The sequence below is a fragment of the Lachancea lanzarotensis genome, scaffold LALA0S06, assembly GCF_000938715.1.
Source record: "Lachancea lanzarotensis genome assembly LALA0, scaffold LALA0S06, whole genome shotgun sequence".
Taxonomy (NCBI): domain Eukaryota; kingdom Fungi; phylum Ascomycota; class Saccharomycetes; order Saccharomycetales; family Saccharomycetaceae; genus Lachancea; species Lachancea lanzarotensis.
The window spans coordinates 105,870-128,047 of NW_019212884.1; the positions used below are offsets into that span (position 1 = coordinate 105,870).

General features: G+C 44.7%; 13 protein-coding genes, 1 non-coding gene and 1 pseudogene across 15 annotated transcripts; 6 read left to right on the forward strand and 9 right to left on the reverse strand.

The window, feature by feature from the left end:
- Positions 1 to 481: 481 nt before the first annotated feature.
- ADE3 (LALA0S06e01090g1_1) lies at positions 482 to 3,319 on the forward strand (the record flags this gene model as incomplete). The annotated part of the gene is made up of 1 exon (XM_022771725.1): positions 482 to 3,319. The coding sequence occupies one exon, from the start codon at positions 482 to 484 to the stop codon at positions 3,317 to 3,319; it is 2,838 nt and encodes a 945-aa protein (XP_022628899.1).
- A 93-nt stretch (positions 3,320 to 3,412) lies between these two features.
- TES1 (LALA0S06e01112g1_1) lies at positions 3,413 to 4,399 on the reverse strand (the record flags this gene model as incomplete). The annotated part of the gene is made up of 1 exon (XM_022771726.1): positions 3,413 to 4,399. The coding sequence occupies one exon, from the start codon at positions 4,397 to 4,399 to the stop codon at positions 3,413 to 3,415; it is 987 nt and encodes a 328-aa protein (XP_022628900.1).
- A 198-nt stretch (positions 4,400 to 4,597) lies between these two features.
- Positions 4,598 to 5,497, forward strand: TDA10 (LALA0S06e01134g1_1; the record flags this gene model as incomplete). The annotated part of the gene is made up of 1 exon (XM_022771727.1): positions 4,598 to 5,497. The coding sequence occupies one exon, from the start codon at positions 4,598 to 4,600 to the stop codon at positions 5,495 to 5,497; it is 900 nt and encodes a 299-aa protein (XP_022628901.1).
- Positions 5,498 to 5,639: 142 nt separating this feature from the next.
- On the reverse strand, positions 5,640 to 6,775 carry REC107 (LALA0S06e01156g1_1; the record flags this gene model as incomplete). The annotated part of the gene is made up of 2 exons (XM_022771728.1): positions 5,640 to 6,475; positions 6,550 to 6,775. 2 exons carry the CDS (start codon positions 6,773 to 6,775, stop codon positions 5,640 to 5,642), a joined length of 1,062 nt encoding a protein of 353 aa, XP_022628902.1.
- A 375-nt stretch (positions 6,776 to 7,150) lies between these two features.
- LSM8 (LALA0S06e01178g1_1) lies at positions 7,151 to 7,498 on the forward strand (the record flags this gene model as incomplete). The annotated part of the gene is made up of 1 exon (XM_022771729.1): positions 7,151 to 7,498. One exon carries the CDS (start codon positions 7,151 to 7,153, stop codon positions 7,496 to 7,498), a length of 348 nt encoding a protein of 115 aa, XP_022628903.1.
- Positions 7,499 to 7,662: 164 nt separating this feature from the next.
- LALA0_S06e01200g lies at positions 7,663 to 8,445 on the reverse strand (annotated as a pseudogene). Its single transcript has one exon. A coding segment is annotated over exon 1 (783 nt).
- A 327-nt stretch (positions 8,446 to 8,772) lies between these two features.
- BNA1 (LALA0S06e01222g1_1) lies at positions 8,773 to 9,303 on the reverse strand (the record flags this gene model as incomplete). The annotated part of the gene is made up of 1 exon (XM_022771730.1): positions 8,773 to 9,303. The coding sequence occupies one exon, from the start codon at positions 9,301 to 9,303 to the stop codon at positions 8,773 to 8,775; it is 531 nt and encodes a 176-aa protein (XP_022628904.1).
- Positions 9,304 to 10,225: 922 nt separating this feature from the next.
- Positions 10,226 to 10,534, forward strand: MVB12 (LALA0S06e01244g1_1; the record flags this gene model as incomplete). The annotated part of the gene is made up of 1 exon (XM_022771731.1): positions 10,226 to 10,534. One exon carries the CDS (start codon positions 10,226 to 10,228, stop codon positions 10,532 to 10,534), a length of 309 nt encoding a protein of 102 aa, XP_022628905.1.
- A 172-nt stretch (positions 10,535 to 10,706) lies between these two features.
- Positions 10,707 to 11,483, reverse strand: CIR1 (LALA0S06e01266g1_1; the record flags this gene model as incomplete). Its single annotated transcript, XM_022771732.1, has 1 exon — positions 10,707 to 11,483. The coding sequence occupies one exon, from the start codon at positions 11,481 to 11,483 to the stop codon at positions 10,707 to 10,709; it is 777 nt and encodes a 258-aa protein (XP_022628906.1).
- A 423-nt stretch (positions 11,484 to 11,906) lies between these two features.
- On the forward strand, positions 11,907 to 12,842 carry SER2 (LALA0S06e01288g1_1; the record flags this gene model as incomplete). Its single annotated transcript, XM_022771734.1, has 1 exon — positions 11,907 to 12,842. The coding sequence occupies one exon, from the start codon at positions 11,907 to 11,909 to the stop codon at positions 12,840 to 12,842; it is 936 nt and encodes a 311-aa protein (XP_022628907.1).
- A 169-nt stretch (positions 12,843 to 13,011) lies between these two features.
- Positions 13,012 to 13,323, reverse strand: TRX2 (LALA0S06e01310g1_1; the record flags this gene model as incomplete). Its single annotated transcript, XM_022771735.1, has 1 exon — positions 13,012 to 13,323. One exon carries the CDS (start codon positions 13,321 to 13,323, stop codon positions 13,012 to 13,014), a length of 312 nt encoding a protein of 103 aa, XP_022628908.1.
- Positions 13,324 to 13,855: 532 nt separating this feature from the next.
- Positions 13,856 to 13,937, reverse strand: LALA0_S06e01332r. The gene has a single exon. It is a non-coding gene; the product is annotated as a tRNA-Ser (tRNA).
- Positions 13,938 to 15,035: 1,098 nt separating this feature from the next.
- Positions 15,036 to 17,672, forward strand: STU2 (LALA0S06e01354g1_1; the record flags this gene model as incomplete). Its single annotated transcript, XM_022771736.1, has 1 exon — positions 15,036 to 17,672. The coding sequence occupies one exon, from the start codon at positions 15,036 to 15,038 to the stop codon at positions 17,670 to 17,672; it is 2,637 nt and encodes an 878-aa protein (XP_022628909.1).
- A 145-nt stretch (positions 17,673 to 17,817) lies between these two features.
- On the reverse strand, positions 17,818 to 18,840 carry LALA0_S06e01376g (LALA0S06e01376g1_1; the record flags this gene model as incomplete). The annotated part of the gene is made up of 1 exon (XM_022771737.1): positions 17,818 to 18,840. One exon carries the CDS (start codon positions 18,838 to 18,840, stop codon positions 17,818 to 17,820), a length of 1,023 nt encoding a protein of 340 aa, XP_022628910.1.
- A 1,057-nt stretch (positions 18,841 to 19,897) lies between these two features.
- On the reverse strand, positions 19,898 to 21,412 carry MET3 (LALA0S06e01398g1_1; the record flags this gene model as incomplete). The annotated part of the gene is made up of 1 exon (XM_022771738.1): positions 19,898 to 21,412. One exon carries the CDS (start codon positions 21,410 to 21,412, stop codon positions 19,898 to 19,900), a length of 1,515 nt encoding a protein of 504 aa, XP_022628911.1.
- Between the last annotated feature and the right edge of the window lie 766 nt (positions 21,413 to 22,178).

Below are 22,178 nucleotides of genomic sequence, written 5' to 3' on the forward strand. Positions count from 1 at the left end.
CGTCTGGACGTACTACGATGGTCTTGCAACCCGTCTAGATGTGTTCAGCGTCTTTTTGAACCCAAGAAAATGTATTCTTGACCCCTCACACACCCTTACAGCACTCTTTTTTCACCGCTCTACTTACAATGTCAGTTTTTTTGTATAGTCTTTTCCCGTCTTTTCTGCCTAAATACTTCCATAATCGCCATCATAGCGTACCCAGCTCGTTGCGTGCTGTCACTGACGTTTTCATCGCGAAAATTCATGCCTTCACATGGGCCCGTTCACTGTGGCGAAATGTTTCCGTCGTATTTCATACCCGAGTCAGGAAAATAATAACCCATAAGGGCATGAATACAACCGATTTCATCACGCCGTAGGCGATTGATCACGATAAGCGGTGTTATATATAAGGCCAGTACCTGCTGGGATCGCTTTAGCATTCAAGAACCGGAAACTTGTCAGGTTAGTAGGTTCTATCTGACTACAATATACAACCATGGTAGCATCGCTGATAGATGGAAAGGCCATTGCCAAGACAATTCGCGATGAGATCTCACACCAGATCAAAACATTGCAAACGCAGAATGCGTCTCTCAGGCCAACTTTGGCCATTTTTCAAGTTGGCAACCGTCAGGACTCTGCAACTTATGTTAGAATGAAACGGAAAGCTGCAAGCGAAGCCGGTATCGACGTGCTTTTCGTGCATTTGCACGAGGGTGTCACGGAATCCGAGCTACTCGCTAAGATCCAGGAAAAAAACAATGACAGCAATGTCCACGGTATTCTAGTGCAACTCCCACTGCCACCCCACATTGATGAGGACAAAATCACATCTGCTGTCCTTGGCCAGAAGGACGTGGACGGATTTGGACCTCACAACATCGGTGAACTCAATAAGAAAAACGGGAAACCCTTCTTCCATCCTTGCACCCCTCAGGGTATCATAGAGCTATTGGAAAGGTCTGCAGTGCCTATCGCTGGCTCTAAAGCCGTTGTGCTCGGAAGATCTGACATTGTTGGGTCTCCCGTTGCTGAATTGCTCAAATCCAAAGACGCTACCGTTACTGTTCTTCATTCCAGATCCAAGGACATTTCGTCGTACATGGCCACTGCCGATATTGTGGTTGTGGCCATCGGGAAGCCTGAATTCGTGAAAGGTGAATGGTTCAAAGGCAACAACACTTGTGTTGTGATCGATGTGGGCACCAACTACGTTGACGACTCCACTAAAAAAAGCGGTTACAGATGTGTAGGTGACGTGGAATTCGAAGCGACTCGTGAAGCTGTCAAACTAATAACCCCGGTTCCAGGTGGTGTGGGCCCCATGACTGTTGCCATGTTAATGAGCAATGTATTCACCGCTGCAAAGCGTTCGCTTAACAGCAATGCCAAACCAGAATTTATTCCTCTGTCATTGAACCTTCAGAAACCTGTGCCTTCGGATTTCGAGATCTCAAGAGCACAGAAACCAAAAGAAATAACCCAAATTGCATCGGAGGCTGGTATTCTGCCCATTGAACTGGAACCGTATGGATCCACCAAGGCTAAAGTCAAATTGGACATTTTGGACCGTTTGGCTACAAGAGAAAATGGTAAATATGTTCTTGTTGCAGGCATTACGCCTACTCCTCTCGGAGAAGGTAAATCGACTACTACCGTGGGGTTGGCTCAAGCTCTTGGAGCTCATCTGAATAAAACCGTATTTGCCAATGTCCGTCAACCTTCTATGGGACCAACCTTCGGTATCAAGGGTGGTGCTGCAGGAGGTGGTTACTCTCAAGTCATCCCCATGGATGAATTTAACTTGCATGTCACTGGTGATATTCACGCCATATCTATGGCAAACAACCTTTTGGCAGCTGCAATTGATACCCGAATCTTCCATGAACAAACACAGAAAGATGCAGCCTTGTACAAGAGGCTGGTGCCCACAAAGCGTGGAACTAGAAAATTCACACCTACCATGTTGAGAAGACTAAGAAAGTTGGGCATCGACAAGAAGGACCCAGACTCCTTGACTACTGAGGAGATGACCCGATTTGCTCGTTTAGATATCGATCCTGAGTCCATCACCTGGAGAAGAGTTGTGGATTGTAATGATAGATTCTTGAGAGGCATCACCATTGGTGAAGCCCCCAGTGAACGTGGTATCACCAGAAAGACAGGGTTTGACATTTCTGTTGCTTCGGAATGTATGGCTATCCTGGCATTGGCCAACTCTTTGGCTGATATGAGGGAAAGATTGGGTAACGTTGTGATTGGTACTTCGAGAGCTGGTGTTCCCATCACTTGCGAAGACATTGGTTGTGCGGGTGCAATGACGGCCCTTTTGAAGGATGCTGTCAAGCCCAACATCATGCAAACTTTGGAAGGTACACCGGTGTTCGTCCACGCCGGTCCTTTTGCTAACATCTCCATTGGTGCCAATTCCGCTATTGCTGACAAGATTGCCTTGAAGCTGGCGGGTGTTGAGCCAGGCGTCAGCGACGAAATCCGGAAAGAAACTCAAGGTTATGTTGTCACGGAGGCTGGTTTCGACTTTACAATGGGCGGTGAGAGATTCTTGAACATCAAGTGTAGATCATCTGGCCTTGTTCCAGACGCCGTGGTCATTGTGGCTACTATTAGAGCTCTGAAAGTTCACGGTGGCGGTCCTGAGGTGAAAGCGGGAGCACCATTGCCTACTGAGTACCTGAACGAGAACATTGATCTTCTACGAAAGGGGTGTGCCAATTTGGCCAAACATATCGCGAATGTTAAAACTTATAACCTTCCCGTCGTTGTTGCTATCAATAAGATGTCTTCAGACACAGACCGGGAACACGATGTTGTTAAAGAAGAATCTATAAAGGCTGGCGCATTCGATGCTATTGTCTCCAACCATTGGGAAGAAGGTGGCAAAGGTGCGACTGATTTGGCAGAGGGTGTGATAAGGGCTTGTGATGAGCCAAATCAGGAATTCCAATTTCTTTATGATACCGAAAACTTGTCCATTGAAGACAAAATCGGTTCTATTGCTAAGAAAATGTACGGTGCTGGCTCGGTCGAGTTCTTACCAGAAGCTCAAAGAAAGATCGAGCTTTACACCAAGCAAGGCTTTGACAAATTGCCAATCTGCATAGCAAAGACTCAGTACTCTCTATCTCATGACGCAAATCTAAAGGGTGTTCCAACGGGATTCACGTTCCCAATCCGTGATATACGCGCATCTGTTGGCGCTGGGTACTTGTACGCGCTCGCAGCTGAGATTCAGACTATCCCTGGCCTGCCCACTCATTGCGGTTTCATGAACATCGAGGTTAATGACGAAGGTGAAATTGAGGGCATGTTTTAAGAGTGAATGTATAATAGATGACATTGAGATTTAAAAGCTAGATTCTTAATCAATATTTCTGTGGTGCAAATGACGCGATGATCCATGATCCGTTTAAAAACGGGACCTCAACTTGGCGGGGCTATCGTAGATCACAAGCCCTTCTTGTGTCACCGAAGCTACAGGCTCCTTATTGCTATCGTAGTACTCTCCATGAACAAGATGTCGCCCGTTTTGTGATCTAGGATTAGTAACTCTCAAGGCCAGCCACTCTTGGACGTTGGGCCGTTTGTGAAAGTGAATTGTGTGATCCAGGGACACACTGAATTTGTGACAATATAGCGGGAGTAAATGGAAATATGGTAAACACAGTAACAGATACGCATCCGTCAAATATGCAAATTGAACGTATTGGAATCTGGGATCGTTTATTTCTTCACTTTCTTCGGTGTGCCTAGAAGAGGGTCTCCTCACACGCTGATAATAGTCGAGCTTCGTAAGATGCTGTTGCTTGTCTTTGCCGCGGTACTCAGCTGAATCGAAAATGTCTTCTGGGAATCGGTACTCTACCGCTCCTGACTCGAACCGCTTGATAAATGGCTTAAGAACTTCAGGGCTTTTCCAAGACGCATGCAAATGCTGATATTTATCAAAGTTCCCAACAACTTTGTGTTCAAAAAGCTGGGCGGCAGGGCGCATTTCTGTTAGTTCAGGGAAATTTCCCATGTTTTCGAGAAAGGAGACGGAGTCATCACTCGGTGGAGGACGGGAGGCTTGTGCATTGTACAGCATAATTGTAGTAACACAAATGACTTTTTTGAACTGGTACGCGCGCACCAGGCGATGTGCAAAGTTCCTGCCGTCTCTTAGCAGCTCTACCTCGTAGTTAATGCGTTCCTTTGGATCACCACCCACTAGAAAGTAACATTGGAGCGACGCAGGTTCAAAAGAAGAGCTGGTGGTCTTAATCGCTGCCCATAACGATTGTGCCACTATTGTTCCACCGAACGTAGCCTTTGCACCAGGTGGAGCGTGCCCGGGTACTGCGGAAACGAATTTTGTTTCGGATGTGCGAATTAAGGCAAGTAAACGAGGCAGCATCTTTAGACTTTGCTAACGAAGCTATTCGAAAAGTTGATAAAGGCTAAAACTAAGAGTTCTCAACGCTTTTGCCTCTTTTTCTGCACCTTTTCGTTCGAAAGCTTCCTATTGTTCTTTCTTCACGGGTAATCGTCCTCGAGTCAGCTCATAAACCACTTCCCCGATTTTTTCCCCTCCAACGGCACGTACAACCTAGCAATGAGTACGAGAGCCACTGTCGCGCAGGTGGCCACCCAGTTTGTTCTGGAGCGTTATCAAGATCATTTCAATGATCCAAGAACAACTTTAAATGGAATTCGGCAGCCGTTGGTTGTGTACATTTCAGGCCCGCAAGGATCAGGTAAAACGTTCTCTTCTGAAGGTGTTAAACAAATCCTTGGAAAGACCAGACCCGATTTGGAAAGTATTGTTGTTTCCATTGATGATTTTTACCTCACCCACAAAGATCAACAGACACTATCTCAGCACTATCCCGACAACGCCATGTTACAGGGTCGAGGCCTGCCAGGTACCCACGACATGCAATTGCTGCAGCAGTTTATGAGCCGGTTGTGTGAAAACACTGGCTCAACACAAATCCCGGCCTATGATAAGTCCCAATATGCTGGAGAAGGCGACAGAGTTGAGTCAAGCAAGGAAGTGCAATTACCGGTGGATATCGTGATTGTTGAAGGCTGGTTTCTAGGTTTTGAAAGTGTGTCTCGAGAAAGCCTCACTTGCATGTGGAACGAAGCGTCAACACAACGTGGAAATGTTCTTGGTGTGCATCCGTTGAACAACTACACAGAGATCAATGCATCTTTAAAATCTTATGCTGATCTGCTTTGGGAGGACACCAAGCAATTCTCAGTTGGGGTTATAATCGCCGCAGATGTTGAAAACGTTTACGCTTGGCGGCAGGAACAGGAAAATGATTTGATTGCGAAAACAGGCCACGGCATGAGCGAAGAGCAAGTCCGGAGTTTTGTTTTGCGATACATGCCCTGTTACGAGCTTTACTACCGCACGTTAAAAACCAAAGGTAACTTGGGCAATGCGGGAACGCTTGTTGTAAACATAGATAAACAACGCTCCGTCGTCAACGTTAACCAGAGATGAAGTGGTTATCTCGATTTCTTGAAGTATGTTGCAATGTGATAAAGTCATTTTGAAATTTTTGCCGACCCTAGTAAAGGAATTCGAGCTCCAGCGACATCCGTGTTCATGCTCTGCACAAATCTCAAGTGTCATATATCTGGCTTTACAACTCCGATGACATCAATGTAGCGGAATCGTTGTCTGAAACTTCATCCCAGGGGATAATCCAACGTGTGCCAGCAGTTGTCTGCGTCCTTTTAGGCAGTTGTCGTGACACGGGCTTGGACACTTTATGAATCGATTTTGGCGATAGTTTGGACATCAATTCCTGAGGCTTGTGCTCTTTTTCTCGTAGTGTTGTAACAATCAGTTTTCGAAGTGCACTGATCTCCATTCTCAGATTGAGCACGGCGTCAGCATCCGTTTTCAAGCTTCGCAACTCTTCCACTTCTGCTTTGAAACTACTTAAAACGTCCAAACCCTGTGTGGATTTTCGTAAAGAGGCAATATCTGATTTCAACTCTTTCAGAGTCTTCATTTCGTCTTTCAATTCTTCAACCCCTGTCACTTCTTTTTTGAACTCACAAAGAGCGCTAATGCTCCCTTTCAGAATCCCCACTTGCTCCTCCAATGCCACCATTCGATCCGAATTCCTGGCAGTTTCCGCTGAAACCGATTTCAGCACCTGTGAAGCTGCAACTGTTTGGCCCAGTAAGTTTGTAAATGCACTTTCAGCCCTTACATTACAAGCCACGTTCTGTGCCGATTGCTCCGCAAGAGTAGCATGAGCTTGGTTGTTAAAACGATGCATAATCTGATCGATCCTATCCTCATTGTTGAGTGCAATTCTTTCGATTTCAGACGACCTAAGTGCAACGTTTTTGGTCGATAAATCCCCCAGATTTTGATAAAACGTTTTTACACTGGCTTCGTTTGCTGTTTGTGCTTTCGCAAACGTTTCCAAATGCTGTGACACCTGTTTGACCTGTTCTTGCAGCTCTTTTCAAAGCTTTGCTTGTTAGAAATGTGTTGAAGCAAAATAGAATATCGGGTTTTCAACTGTCTTTACACACCTTTGAGATCCCCTAAACCCGCTGTGGCCAATGCCACTTTCTCATGGGAGCTTTTCAGCAGCCGTGAGTTTGTTTCCAGCATCTGGAAAAGCCTGGAAGACTTGTCCCGCAAATCAATAGACTCCAATTCGAGTTTCCCAGCCCATTTGAGGATCTGACGGTCCGTTTCTTCGCACATCGATGGCCTGGGCGTCGAGCATTCCGTTGGGACGTTACTATCGGACATGTTACAGCTCTAAAATCGCTTGTTTCCAACCAACTTCTGTGTGTTTTATGGCCTATTCGTAGGCTCGGCGGCTAATTTCTACTAAAAGGTATATCCAGATGGCTAGGTTGTATTACCTAATCATCAAATTTTTAAGAAAGAAGAGTATCACTATATACGGATATGTCCGTGTTCAGTGACCTGGAAATTATTCATGTTTAAACGCATTCTAGTATAAAGAAAGACAGAAAGCATCACATCAAAGGTGGACTATAAAGTCCAACCTAGCTCAAGTAGTCTGTAGGTTTACCCGTCAAGTACGTCGAGCTTGTTGGGCTATTGAGTACTTGTCAAAAACCACGCACGCGTTTACTCACGGAGCGTGTGTGTTCGCTTATGTCGCCCTTGCTGAAGGACTTCCTCAACAAGCGCGTGGTAGTGGTCACGACTGAGGGCCAATGTGTGTGTGCAACGCTGGAGGGCTTTGACAATAGTACAAACTTGCTGATTTCTCAGGTCAAAGACCGTGTATCTGGCGAAAATTTGGCCAGCTCGTACGTATTACGTGGAAACCAGATCGTTTGCTGTGGGCTTCTGGAAGACTCAGAAAAGGAACTGGCTTTTCAGGGCGCAAAATCGCTCAAAGACACGCGAAATTATGTGCCTGACGAGCACGTTGTGTGGCAACAGGTTTGGGCCCAAAAACAACAGCAGCACACACTGCAAACGTCGCATGAGAATTAGCATTTTGGTCGTGTCACACACACACCACGTCATTTTATAATGGTATAGTAATAGAAGGTCCAAAAATAATAATAGTGGAATTTAAGAAAAAACGGGCCACTTAATAACTCAAAGAGCTCTCTCTCTCTCTCTCTCTCTCTCTCTCTCTCTCTCTCTCTCTCTTTTCATCCCTTCAAATACTTTTTTTCCTCGCCAATACCACAGTCCGGTGGGATTCCCAATTGGCGCATTTTGCATGCGAGCTCCATCAAATAGTCGATAGCCTCGTTGAAAACTTTGACCTTGTCGACTGTAGGACCCCACACGTAGATCCCGTGTCTCCTCACAATGACAGCCGTTGCGGTAGGGTATTTATCTAGCGCCTCCTGCAAGCCGTCCGTCAAATCTTCTTCGTGAGCAGTGTTGTCTATGATTGGGATAACCAGGGTATCGAAAAACGACAGATTGATATCCTTTCCAGTAACGGGGTCTTTTTGGCCGCTTGGAATGGCTTTGATCTGCTCGATGTTCGCAATACGGAATTCTTTGTCGAAAATTAAAGAGCACATCACTGCATGTTGTGAATGAGTGTGGATCACAGCACCTGCATCACGTTGCGAGTAGCAAGACATAAACAAGGGTGTGCATGCACTGGGCTTGTAAAGTTCCGGAGTGCGTAGATAGTCCTTAGAAACTGGGTCCATGACGAACATGTGTTCAGGCTTCAATTGTTCCTTTTGCACGCCCGAGGGGGCGATGTAAATATGGCCAGTTTCTGGATGTTTGATAGATATTCCGCCGCCGGTTCCGGTCACCCAGTTGTTGTAGTAGAACAGTTTGCACAGCGAACAAATAAGGTTAGCAGGATGACGCGGATCTGTCGACGCTACCAGCGCATCGTTGGCATCTTTGAAAGCAGATTTTTTAGACATAGAGTCTTGTATATCGCCACAGTAACAGGAAGCCATCTTAAAGCTGCTTTCGTGCTGTCTTGAGATGTTTCTTCAATACTTTTAACGAATTTTGGCTATTACCATGAATTTTTCACTTCGATGTCGTCTAATTAACGACTATCTTCCTGCAGCGTCAGTTTCCCTTGCAATGTGAGAAAGTGAAGGATAATAGCGTTTTCTTAGTCGCAATTCCACCAACTCTGCTCCAGTACTCCAATCGAAGTCACCAACATTGAACTCTCTCAACAAATTGCACTCTTACAAGAAATTTCTGTTATAGCATTGACGGGATATTTTCTCTTTGAATATATCGGTTTGAACAATAGTTTCAGGTGTCTCTCTCTACTGCGGTTTAGAGTAGTTCTCAGTTCCGCAATGGGAGCATATCCTGTGCTTCAAATCGCTGTCGAACGCGAGAATTCCCTCTTTCACCTGTGTGCCCAGATCACGCATCTGGAAGTCGAATTGGCACACCACGGACTGGCACTTCCGGCAGTACCATCTCAGCATATCGTGCTGGCCTTCAGGACGGTCCTGCTCCACAACAATACCTACGGTGTTTGCATACCGAACAGGGTTGTGTGGAACCTTTGCAGGCAGCAGGTACGAGTCACCTTCGTTGATCGTCACATCTTTGAAGCGATCTGCACCTTGCAAAGTCTCGTCCACGACCCGCAGGGTCATGTGGCCGCGTTTCTGGTGAAACCATTCCGGAGTCGGATTGACGTGATAGTCAGTTCGCTCGTTGGGTCCTCCCACGATCATCACCGTGAAGCCGCCTCTATGCAGACAAAAGTTGTTAACCGGAGGCTGCAAGAGGTGGCCATTGTCCTGAAGCCATTGTTCGATATTTATAGGAGACGTATTTAGCATTATATATAATGAAGGCCGCTTGAGACTAGATGAAAGGGCTATAAAGCTATGGACTTGTTGAAGTTGTGAGCGGAAGTGGATACTTATTGTAGGTTAGGTTTTCCTATGGGTTGATTATATATATATTATACGTCGTCGTATATATAGCGTTAATGTCCGAGCGAGATAGCTTTTTACGGAAAGCGTGAGTTATGGTGATAAACTATCGGCTGTGAACGCTGGATAGATACCTGGATTGGTTTGGAGTTGTTTGGAACCTATTTGGAAGAGCTTTTTTCCGTCGTCGATGTACTTTAACTTCGGGGTTGTGTGCGTACCTCGAAATTTTGAAATTTGAGTTTTTTGAATAAGACAAAGACAGATTGGCGGAATCTGAGAATGATGAGTGCCTGACATTGGCAGCGATACTGTGAGCCGGAAACTGGCTTTCTTTATGTTTATAATGGTATATAGATATTTGTATCACGTGGTCCAGCGTCAGCGACGGCGGTGGTCAAAAGTGACAAAGAATGTCAAAAGCGCCAATCACACCAGCCTGTGAAGACGGTGCCAGGAGAAGTAGAGAGAAGTGCTGGATCCCAGCACTTTATTGTATTTAAAGACACCCGGCACTTCTGGAACTCTCGAGGGCTTCGTTTTTCTCGGACATTTTTCAAGTATTCTAGAAATTCGCTCCGCGCACAACGTGGAAGGACTCTTCAACCCTCTCATCTACACCACCCACTAAACAGTTCTGATACGATACCCACAAGTGTTTCATACGACTTACCTTAGTTCCTATGTTGCGCTGTGTTCCGGCGTACTCATGAGTACTCGTCAACTTCTACCTTTAACCTATATTAACCAGCATAATCGCATCTCTCATCCCATAAGACCTCCATCTCTAACAGGTCTCTCTGCCTTCTTCAACTTCTTGTCCCTCATGATCCAATCAGCAGAAGATCTTCTTCGTCAAATAACTTTACGCAATGGCCACAGTTCACTCTTGCCTCAAACGGTGACCAAGTTGAATCTCTCACCTATTAACTTGCCGCAACCAACTCCTGTCAAACAACACTTACAAGCCTGGATCAACGAATGTAAACAAATTCAACAAGCAATTGATTTGCGACACCGAAAAACCGCGGAATTTGACTCATGGTATTCAGAAAACTGTCTATCCAAACGACCACCAGGAATGACTACTGGCGGGGTTTTATCACCAGCACGACGCAAGGAAAAGGGACTCTGACCGGTAGAACTAGCAGAGTTTTTGGTTTGAAACGCAAACGGATGAAAAAGAGGGTTAGTCGAAGAAATGTGAACCCGGTGTTTTTCTCGTACATAGAGGCATTCTGGGAGAATATATTTACAAAACGTTCGTCGCTGGAATTCTCTAATCTTTCCAACTAAAACGTGTGGGTCTAGATAGCCTTCACGGATTTCAATTTCTCAATGAGCTCATCGACAGAAGCTACTTTTTCGCCTGCAGATCTGGTAGGTGGCTCTTCAAGCTTGAGAACTTGTAGTCTAGGCTCGGTAGAGACGTCTGAGAAGTCCGCTAGGGTCATTTTCTCCATGGGCTTTTTCTTAGCTTTCATCAGGTTGGGCAATGTGGCGTAACGCGGTTGGTTAAGACGCAGATCAGTGGTAATGACGAGCGGTAGTGGTGCGCTAATGGTTTCTTCTCCGCCGTCAATTTCTCTGGTCACTTTTGCCACCAAGGACGACTCATCGATTTCCACTTTCGCCGCATTCGTGGCCTGTGGCCAGTTCAAGAGCCCAGCAAGCATCTGGCCTGTGTTGTTGCAGTCGTCGTCGATACTTTGTTTCCCCAGGATAACCAAGTTCGCGTTTTGCTTGGCGACAACCTGTTTCAAAATCTTGGCCACGGCTAGCGGTTCCAATTCTGTCTCCTTTGCGTCGATCAGCGTGCACGTATCGGCGCCCTTGGCCAGTGCTGTTCTCAAGATATCCTGAGCCTTAGTAGGTCCAATCGACACTGCATGGATGTTTTCCACCAGTTTCTTGTGCGCTTCCCGGATGCGCACGGCTTCTTCAACGGCAATGTCGTCGAATGGGTTCATGCTGAATTTCACACCTGTTTTCTCGACACCAGTGCCGGCTTTATTGATTCTTGGTTTAATGGCATAGTCGATGACCCTCTTAACGGGCACCAAAATACGCAGTGCTTTAGACATGATGTGTGGACAGTGGGGAAGTATGTTTTGTACCGGTTTCCGATTAGAATCAAGAGTTAGCGATCCGCAAGCAACGTCGAGATCGTTATGTTAAGGTTTTCTTGCTTGTTTTTAGTCGAATTCAGGCCGCAAAAAAAGTAGCAGTATACCTAAAACTGTATGAAACGAAAGAAACCAGCTAGGGCCTTTAGATGGTGCTTAATGAATGGATATCGACCCTTCGAAGTTCACTTGAATCTGGATATCTCTCTTTTCACCTAGTTAATTATTGGGTGAGTCTGGCTTTTTTCCAGATTATTAGACTTATTGGCTTACATAAGCCCATACTTAACAGAATTCAGAGTGAAAAATTAACGATGTTAATGAAGATGAGCAGAGCCAGTGTGTGAGATCAGGTAAAGAATATTGAATTAATCAGACGGAATGAGTGCTCAAATTGTGGTGACAGTCATCGGACATGATCCAGCTTTGAGCGAGGAATTTAAAGGTGAAATTACCACTTTTCTACGTGGTCTAGAAGACGTAAAAATTGACTCTGAAGTGGAACTATCTGCCCGTGCCCAGGATTACTTCCTCAGTACCTCCCAAAGCGTTTCAAATTTGCGCCAAATGCTGAAGACTGTTGAAAGCGACAATTCGGACATTATTGTGCAGGAAAACTCGAAATTCCGTAAAGAAAAGGGTTTGGTAGTGTTCGATATGGACTCCACTCTGATCTACCAGGAAGTGATCGAATTGATCGCTGCATATGCACAAGTCGAGGAAAAAGTCGCTGAGATCACAGAGCGTGCCATGAATAACGAATTGGATTTCAAACAGTCACTTGCGGAGCGTGTAGGGTTGCTCAAAGGCATCAAGACGGCCACGCTATACGACGAAATAAAACAGAAACTGCGGGTCACTCAAGGCGTACCTGAATTGTGTCGTGGATTGAAAAAGATGGGGTGCAAGCTAGCGGTACTGAGTGGGGGGTTCACTCCATTCGCCAACCACATGAAAGACGTGCTAGAGCTAGATTTTGCCAGAGCCAATGTTTTGGCCACGGAAAATGACCCAAGTCAAAACGGTGTTGAAATCCTTAGCGGACACACTATTGGAGATGTAGTGGACGGTGAATGCAAAGCGCAAACTTTGCTGGAACTGGCCCGTGAATACAAGTTGCCCGTGGAATCAACCGTGATGGTGGGCGATGGAGGAAACGATTTACCTGCGATGGGCGTTGCAGGGTTTGGGATCGCGTGGAACGCGAAACCAAGGGTCCAGGAGGCCGCACCTTCGAAACTGAACACCCAATCGCTGCTAGATGCGTTTTACATATTTGGGTTCACGGACGCTGAGATTGCAGCCCTATTGGCGTGAATCAGGAACGTAGCACCAAAGTCTCACCACACCGGGATCTTCGTTCGTCAATGCAGAGTTGTCAATGTGTCATATTGCGAGTAGATAGACTAGATAAGATACAAAGCATGTTCATGTTGACTTTTGTCGTTCGTTTCAGTGGCATCTTTTTGAAGGATGTTCCTGCTGTTTAAGCATTGGCAGCGATCTTCTGCTTGATCAAAGCTGGGTTAGCACCGACAACCTTGTCCACAATCTTACCGTTTTTGAAAAGCACGATGGTAGGCATGGCAGAGACATCGTTCTTGGAAGCAGCTTCTGGCACCTCGTCGACGTCCAACTTGTAGAAATCGGCAGACGAGTATTCAGCAGCAAACTTTTCTAGCATTGGTGCGATCATCTTGCAAGGACCACACCAGGTAGCGAAAAAGTCGACAACGACCAATTTATCAGCTTGGATGACTTTGTCGAAGTCTGCAACGTTAGCGATTTGGGCGACCATTGTGAAATATGATATGTGAGTATGTAAAAAGGGGGGTTCTATAGAGCTAAAAAAGGTCAATAAACCAGTGTTTAACTTTGGTTTCTACAAGTTTTTCGATAAATGCCCTCCATGGTATTTTTCATTGCCCTTTTTATATGCAAAATTTATGAATGTTACCAATTTAAAGGTTGAGCTGGAACTCATCGACTTTACTAAGCTTTATGACAAACAACTAACCTTCATTAAAGAGGTCTTGATATTTGCGAGAATTATAGCTATTGTAATTAGAGACTCTTGTGACAGCTTGACTAATGGATTGATTTTCGAATGATGGTAGAAACTACGAGAAAAATCGAGTTCAAACTGCCATAATTGACAAATAGACATTCATTGCGATGAGGATGGCTTAGACGAACGTTCGAGGAATTGGAGGCGGGAGTGTAAACGTTGTAGACTTGATAGAGCAATTATGCGTGTGTGACTCGTTGACTTAGCGACTAAACAGCAATGGAAGACGTCGTACACACTTTATTGGATCTTCAAAAAATAACGACAACTGCAGGATTCGAACCTGCGCGGGCAGAGCCCAAAAGATTTCTAATCTTACGCCTTAACCACTCGGCCAAATTGCCCTGAACTGTAAATCAAATAGGCAGTGCGTACAATATAGATAAAAAATGGTCACGAGATAACTGTCAGGTCATGACTTTATGCTAGTATAGTTTATCACGGTGGTAAGAATGCTGTGATAGGACCTAACTCGGCTCCAATACTCCCGTGGCTTCCGATTCAAAACTTAAAAATACCCCGTGCATGTGTTTTCAATGGTGGGTACCAACTTCAGGCATTAAATGAATGTTTGCCTAGCTAACCGACAATAATTGTGGTTTTGATCTACAATTTTAAAGAAGCCCGCTGGCTATATAAGAAAGCGACAAAACTACGGGTACTAGGGAATGATCTTGTAGGGTATACTAATACTGATATATATACGTCTTGATGGAAAGGTATCACGTGATCTATGATTTGCGAAGGGAAGGGTAAAAGTTATACACCTACTGTCCAGAACTTCGAATCAATAGTCTACATGTCAAGAAAGCTGTATGTTTGTACTATCCAGCTATCAGCGGTAATCTCACCTTTTCTATTAAGCTCAGAATGTCAGATTATGGGAACCTCTGTCTGTCAAGCGTCAGATCTATGACAAAAAGATCACATCCACGTGACACGTTGACAGCGACAAAAGTTCACAATTAGTTCTCTACGAGACCATAAATCCAATCGCACTGAGTGACGCTCCCCCAGACTGATGGAATTGCCTATAATATGGTCCCTTTTACACTATGTACAGTACGGAGAGATGTACTTTTTCCACTTATAATGGAACCTAGAAATATGCTACAATTGACGTACCAAGACCGTCCAGGAACCCATTTCAAGTCCCATGGTTACTAAAATGTCTCGGAATACAGCCGTTTGGTCTCGGAATAGTTTCACTCATCCAAAAACCCATTGTCACTTTCTTTATTTACCGTCGTGTCCTACACCGTGCGTCACATACGTACCTTGTGATCTCTAAATTTCGTGAAATATCAATAGTAAACACAGATCATCTTTCAAAACTCATCTCTTCTTTGAAATGTTGTTCACCACCAGCTCCGATATATCCCCACATCCCGGGTCCCTCGTCGTGATCTTAGGTCAATTTGACGTCCTTGGCTTAGTGAACCATGTCCGAAACAGAAGACGGCGATTTTACCTCTCTTCCCTTGTCAGAAAGGTTAAACCACAAACTATGGAAAGCACGGATGCACGGTTACCAGGAGCTGAACAATGCGTTCAAGAAAGCTTCCATTAGGTCGATTCCACGTGAAATATCTCAGTACTGGACGAACCCGGATCTTTTCGCCCAATACATCGTGGATTCCAACGTTGTGGCGCAAGAACAAGCTGTGACAGCGCTACTAAGTCTTCTAGAATATTTGTGTCAACTTCCTGAAAATCCGTCTTCCAATTCTTTACGAGTGCAATGGATCCCACCTCTAGCCGAAAAAGGATTGGGCTCTTCTAGAGCTGCTACAAAGCAGAAAACACAAGAATGTATACTGACATTGGTGTCACTAGACGAATCCATCACTGCATCCATCGAGCTTTTGGAACCATTGCTAAAAAACAAACTGCCGCGTCTTGTCGCAAACTGTGTAGAATGCATGGCTCGAATAGTTGAGTTTTTCGGGTTGCAGCAGGTCACAAACCTTCCGGCTTTTCTCCAGCTATTCTTGGAGCCCATACCGCGTCTTTCCAGTCATGCCGACAAAACTGTTCGTTCACAGACCATGGATTTGATTTTACAATTATACAAATGGCTGGGACGTGATCTCTTGCAGGATGTTCTACTTGAGAGACTGAAACCAATCCAACAGCGTGATTTGGACAAGACATTCCAGCAATACAAAGGGGAAATTCCTCCTTCTTCTCAACCAAGGCCATTCCAATGGCAAAAAAAGCAGGATACCGAGCAATCGGAAACTGATAAAGATGGTGACACCCTGATGGGCGGTGCTCTCAAGCTCGGTCAGGAGAACGGTGGGAACATGACCAAGGGCTCGCAAGGTCCTCTAATCAATGCTTTTGATCTATTACCCGCGAGTTTGATACTGGACAAGTTTCCTATCGATTTCAATGATCGAATTTCTTCATCTAAGTGGAAAGACAGAGTCGAATGTCTTGAAGAAATTCTAAATCAAATCTTGCTACCTGTCAAAAAGCTCGAGGCCAAAAATCAGGATTATAGTGATTTTTTGAGAGCCTTAGCTCAGGTTATAGAAAAAGATGCCAATGTTCAAGCTGTGACCTTGGCAGCTCAATGTATCCAACAGTTGTGCTCAAAATTATCGATCAATTTTAACCGACAGTATGGTTCGCTAGTGCTGACTGCATTGTTGGAAAGATCTAAAGAAAAGAAAGCATCGGTTAATGAAGCAATTTGTCAAGCTCTTATACAAATTTCAGAATGTTGCGGTGTTGATTCCTGCTTAGAGGAAACATTGCGTTTCATGGCGCACAAGACCCCCCAGGTACGAATGGAAAGTACAAAGTTTTTGACACATCTCTTACAAACCTGGAAGCCAGAAGCTCATAACCCTAATGATGAACTAGTAATAAAGCTGGTTCCTGACATCTCTCAAGCAGCGCTTAAAATTGTCGGTGACACACAGCCTGCCATCCGTGACACTGGGTACGAATGTATCGCGACGTTGATGAAGCTTGTCGGTGAAAGAGAGGTTTCAGATGTGATTGATAATCTCGACAATTTGAAGAAGAAGAAAGTCTACGAGCATTTCGAAAGAGCACAAGTAGCTGGTGGACTACGCACGCAGCGACCACAAGACACGGCTGGAGAAAGAAATCCTATTCCATCCCACGGACCAGATACGTATCGCGGCAAGGCCCCAATGAAGTCCGGATTGACATCTCCAGGCTTTAATGGAGGAGCGACCTCTCTTCGTAAGCCACTTTCTACGCTACCATCCAAACGAGGGCCTTCTTCGCCCTTAAAGACGGGAAATAGAGTTGAGCCCCATCATAATGGTCTGCCCTCAGCAAAATCAAGGCTCACCACGCGTTCTTTGACCACCGACTCTCCAATGGCCTCTAGCAAGAACCAAGCTGTTAGTGTAGAGTTGGATGATCTGCGTGGTCAAAAGCAGAAGTGGCTCAAAGAGCGCCAAGACTTCCTGAACACTATCACAGAATTCCAAAGTCGATCTTCTCGAATAAATTCTGAAAAATCGTCACTTCAACAACAGCTGAGTACAGCCCAGGCGACGCTTCATGAGCGGAATTTAGAGCTGCGCTCCAAAGACATGCAAATAACCCGCCTCCAAGACCGCGTATCAATTCTCGAAGCAGAATTAGAAGCCAAGACCACGCTGCCTTCCTCAACCTATGGGGTAAGATCTGCCTTATCATTCGATCCCCCCTCTGCACCACTTTCACAGGCACCACCCGGTACACCGCCACCTAGAAGAGTAATATCATCATCGTCAAACGGACGAAGTTCACCATCAGCAGAAGGTCAACGGGAAAGAAATTTCAACAGTCGCGTATCGAGTTTAGGCAATAGAGTGAGGTCACCCAGCGAGTCAAGTGATGATCTCCCCCATAGGGTTAACTCCTTACAACTGAGAAATGAGGCGAATTTAATTGGAAGGCAATCCGGGAGTTCCAGTGCCGATCAATTTTCCAGCACCAGTAGTAACCTTTTCAATGACGATAGTTGGAAACGCGCAGCCGAAGTAACATCTCAGCTGAAAGCACGAATCGAACGAATGCGTGCCAAAACGCGAGATATGGGCAGTCTGTGATTGCCGGCAAAACTAAATAGAAGGAAACGGAATTCACAGAATGGAAATGAAGGCGTGAGGCATCTTGGTGTCTGAAATTGTAATGTATTGCTTGTTTGTTTGTTTTTTTTTCGTTTCATGATCAGCCCTAGGCCGATCTGGGAATTCATCTTTTCCTCCGAATCTTTTTACGTATCGAAGCTAACTTCTTAGCTCGCTTCTTTTTCGCCGCTGCTGTGCGAGCGTCTTTGACCTCGAACTCGTTGGGATGATCCATATTCATTTTTCGTACTTTGATGTCTGTCATCTCGGTGGGTGTGATGTTTAGTTCATCCATGCTTTTTTGGATCCGTTTAAACTCCAGTAAAAGTGGGCCAATGCTTGGTTTTTTATCGTCTGTGGATAACTCTGTAGTCTTTCTTTGTAGTTCTTGAAGGAGCGATTGATGAGCACGGAGAAGCTTTTCTTTGGAAAGCAAAAGCTCATTGAAATCGGTCTTGTACGTCTCATTAGACTTTTGGTTATTCTCAAATAGAATCTGCTGAACATTTTGAACCCGCTCTATTCGCTTGTTCACGGTGCTCTGCTCTGAGGAAGACGACGCTTGTTTTGATATGGTATTAGATTGTTCAGTTTTCTGATGACAGACCGGTGGTATGATTGTAACACCTTCGAAGTCTTCAATATTTCCGTGAAATAACTCGACTTTGACAAACCTGTTGTTGAATATGACGGAGGTAGCCTTGGTGCACCGGATCGCACATGACTCGTTGTGATATTGTACAACAGCTTGACGCTTCTGTATAGAGATTTTACAGTATTTGATGGAGCCGAAAGGTTTGAACTGTCCTCTGATCTGATCTCTGGATAAATTTCGGACTGGAATATTGACCACTTTAACAGACGATGTGGGACCAGGAATTTTTTCCGTTGATTCAACCGTGTGAATTTTAGACGGCAGTTGTGTTAGCATTTCTTGTGGATTTTTAACAATTCCTTTGAGCTGCAACTGAGCTAATTCTTCGGGGTCACCAGAGCCACTTGCCTTACCACTGACGTTTGGCAGATCTCTTATAATTTCAAGGACGAAATCAGCCAGTTCAGCAGCGATATCGGGGTCTTTTTCGATTATTTCTTGTAGTATCCAATCTTTGAGTTTTTCCCATGTTTTGGGGCTTAGAGAAAGCATCGGAAAGAGCTTTGGGTCTTCGTAGAAATCTCTAGTCGATAGGCGATGAGCATGGTTTTACTTGAACTTGGGTTTAATTTGAAAGGTGGTTTATAATATTGATCACGTGACATGTGAATTTTGAAGTAAGAGACAATTTGAATGGAGGTATCGAGTGTGATGGATTTCAATGCAGCTCTCTCATTAAATAGAGCAGCATTGGTATCATTTGTGAGTGGGAAACATTAAAAGAATCGGTAAACAAAACAGGTGTAGTACTCGTATAGAGTGACTATTTCTACTGAACTATCTTAAATGAGCTTCAGCGACGTAGAATTGGTGGTTTCTTAACTCTATTTGATGTATGAAGATATTCTATGAGTTGATTGAGCTATATAAACTACTTCCACTGTGAAAAAACTGAATCTTCGCGTACATGTCAGACATTAGACTGACACAGAACAGAGTTGGCTCGATTATAGTCATGTGACTGATGACAGATGACAGCTCGTGAAATAGTGATGATTCAAAATAAACATGGTTACACCAACTGTCTGCGAAGATTACCAGAATCAAAAGCTCCAACGGTCCAGCCGTCCAACCACCTAGTTCGTCTGTTTACGTCTGTTTCAAATTTCAAGTTTTCGCAATGAAGTTGGCCTCGTATCGACTGGCTTTACATATAAATATTTAAGTCATCATATTCACTCCACTGCAAATACACCCTAGACCTCCCTCGCATCCTATCAAAAGTGTTTGGCTCACCAAACTTTAACCACTCTCTCACTCTTCTCTTATATCTGTTTTCTTGCATGGATTAAAAAGAGTCTCTATACTTAAGTCACCTACGAAAAGCAGGATTCAGCGCAGAACATTATCTCAAAATCTGTCCCTATTTTTGGAGCTAATACCGTCACCAATCAGATGTACTACCCAGTGTGTTATCAACTTTCCATCTTTTTCTCAACAATTCACAACCCAACAACACATACCACATCAACGTTTATCAACTATTTTAAAACTCTTAAAACGGTATCGTATGTACTGGCTACAGGGCACGAAGCTCAAACGCAGCTGTCTAAAACTGGAAGTAAGCATTGTCTTCCAAGAATAACACAACCTTTTGCACAATGTGCAAGATGGATTCGTCGTTACTGTCAAGCTTGATGGTCGCATCCTCGTCGGCTCCCACTAGGTAGGCATTAGTGACGCTCTTGACGTTGTCGAATTCGTTTAGAATCAAACCAGTTCCGCTCTTGATAAAGTCTGGCACCAATTCCAAAACGTTAGCGTCATTTTTATGATCTAGGGCCTTGATGTATCTACCACCGCCGAATTGTAGGAAAGTAGACAACAGAGCAATAGAAAGTTGCTTGTTGTTAACCAATGAGTTGGACAAAACAATAGCGAAACCCTGCTTTGGTCTTGGTGGGTTCGATTCTCTTAGAATCTTGACCACTTCGGGGTACGAAAACCATTCCGGAATGGATCCACCGGTTCTCAAACGGTTTCTCAATTCAGTACCACTGATGTTCAAAGTGGAGGTGCTGGACAAATCGATTTGGTCGATTGGAGCGTAACGTTCTTCTTCTGGTAAGTAAGTAACCATTCTGAATGGGACAACTTCGATGTCCAATTCGTTCTTGTAAGATTCAACAAGCTCTTGGGCATCGTATGGGCCGTAGAAGTCCACATTAGCAGAGTTTTTTCCCGGACCAGCGTGGTCTCTGCCAACAATGAAGTGAGTGGCACCGTAGTTCTTTCTGATGATTGCGTGCCACACAGCTTCACGATCACCGCCCATACGCATGGCTAGAGGTAGCAACGATAGCTGGGCCATACCGTTAGGGTATCTTTTGATGATTTCCTGGTAAACACGCACACGGGTGTGATGGTCGATATCACCTGGCTTGGTTAGACCCACCACTGGATGGATCAGAACTTTAGCGTTTTGTTCTCTTGCGGCTCTGACTGTAAGCTCTCTGTGAGCTCTGTGCATTGGGTTACGGGTCTGGAAAGCGACAATACGATCCCAGTTCTTGGACTCGAATTCCAGTCTCAATTGAGCTGGCGTCTTACGCAAACCTGGGTAGTCGTAGTGGACAGGGCTCTGGATCGCCTGGATCTCACCACCGACGTAAAACTCGCCTGCGGTCTCGTACAGATATTTCACAGCTGGATGTTCAGGGTCGCCTCTGAACACTTTTTTGGCTTCTTCTTTCTTGTCTGGCTTGTAAACGTCCGTGACAGTGAGGATAGCGACGGGGATTTCGTTGTCCTGCAACAAAGTCACTCTGGTCTCCGGTTGCAGTTTTGCTGCGAATTTCTCGTCCACGTCCAAAGTAATGGGCATTGTCCAGATCAAACCACTGCTCAATCTGGAGTTTTGGACAACACCTTCGTAGTCCTTTTTATTCAAAAATCCTGCCAATGGAGAAAACCCACCGTTTTGGATCAATTCCAAATCGCAGATTTGTCTACCGGTCAAGTTCCATTGCAAAGGAATTTCAGATGCTTCTTGCAACAATTGGGTCTTGATAGGAGCATCGCGTTGAAGCAGATCTTTCAATTCACCACCGTGTGGAGCTGGCATTTTTGGTTTAATATGGTAAGATGCTTGAGTACTTGTAAAGAGTTGCAGTGTAAGAAAAGAGAGAGTGCAAGGGAAGCTCGTTTAAGTGTACGTCCGGTGGGAAATCAAGCTTATAAATGTGCATTTATATATGTAAATCTATACGCTGTTCGTAAGCTAGCCCAGTGGGCGGGAAGCGTCAAAGTTTGTTCTTCTCGAGCGTTGTGGCTGGCAGGTCTATATCAAATCATGTGTTCTTAGCGATTTTAGCAGATGAGCTTAAAAGTCGTAAGGGACGGGGACACGGATGTCGGTAACGCATATTTAGAGCCAGGCTAATTTTAATACTGATGTAGTGAGTGTGGGTGTGAATATGTGTGTGTTTCTGCGCTGGAATAATGTGGTTACTAGTTGGATCTGCGATGTAATAAGGTAATATACTGTGAGAATAGTGACTTTTGAAATGACGGTGAGTTTTTTCGGAGGTTGGACAGTCGTTAGTATGGAGAACTGTGCTGCTGGTAAGTAATGGTGAGATATGGATTACTGTTTGACTCGGGAAGAGTAGGATTCTGGGACGTATTTTTGATCACTTTTTCCCACCCTGGCGCAAAGGCTTTATAAATTGAATTTATCTGACGCCGTCGCTTATGTAATGATTAGGTAAGCGTTTCGTATGTAGTGGGCTATTTTTGATTATGTAGTGTACACATGTGATCCTACTGGTTAGTTTTAGTACAAAGTGATATAATGTTCTCGTACATAGTGCTTTATTTTAGTCCTTGAA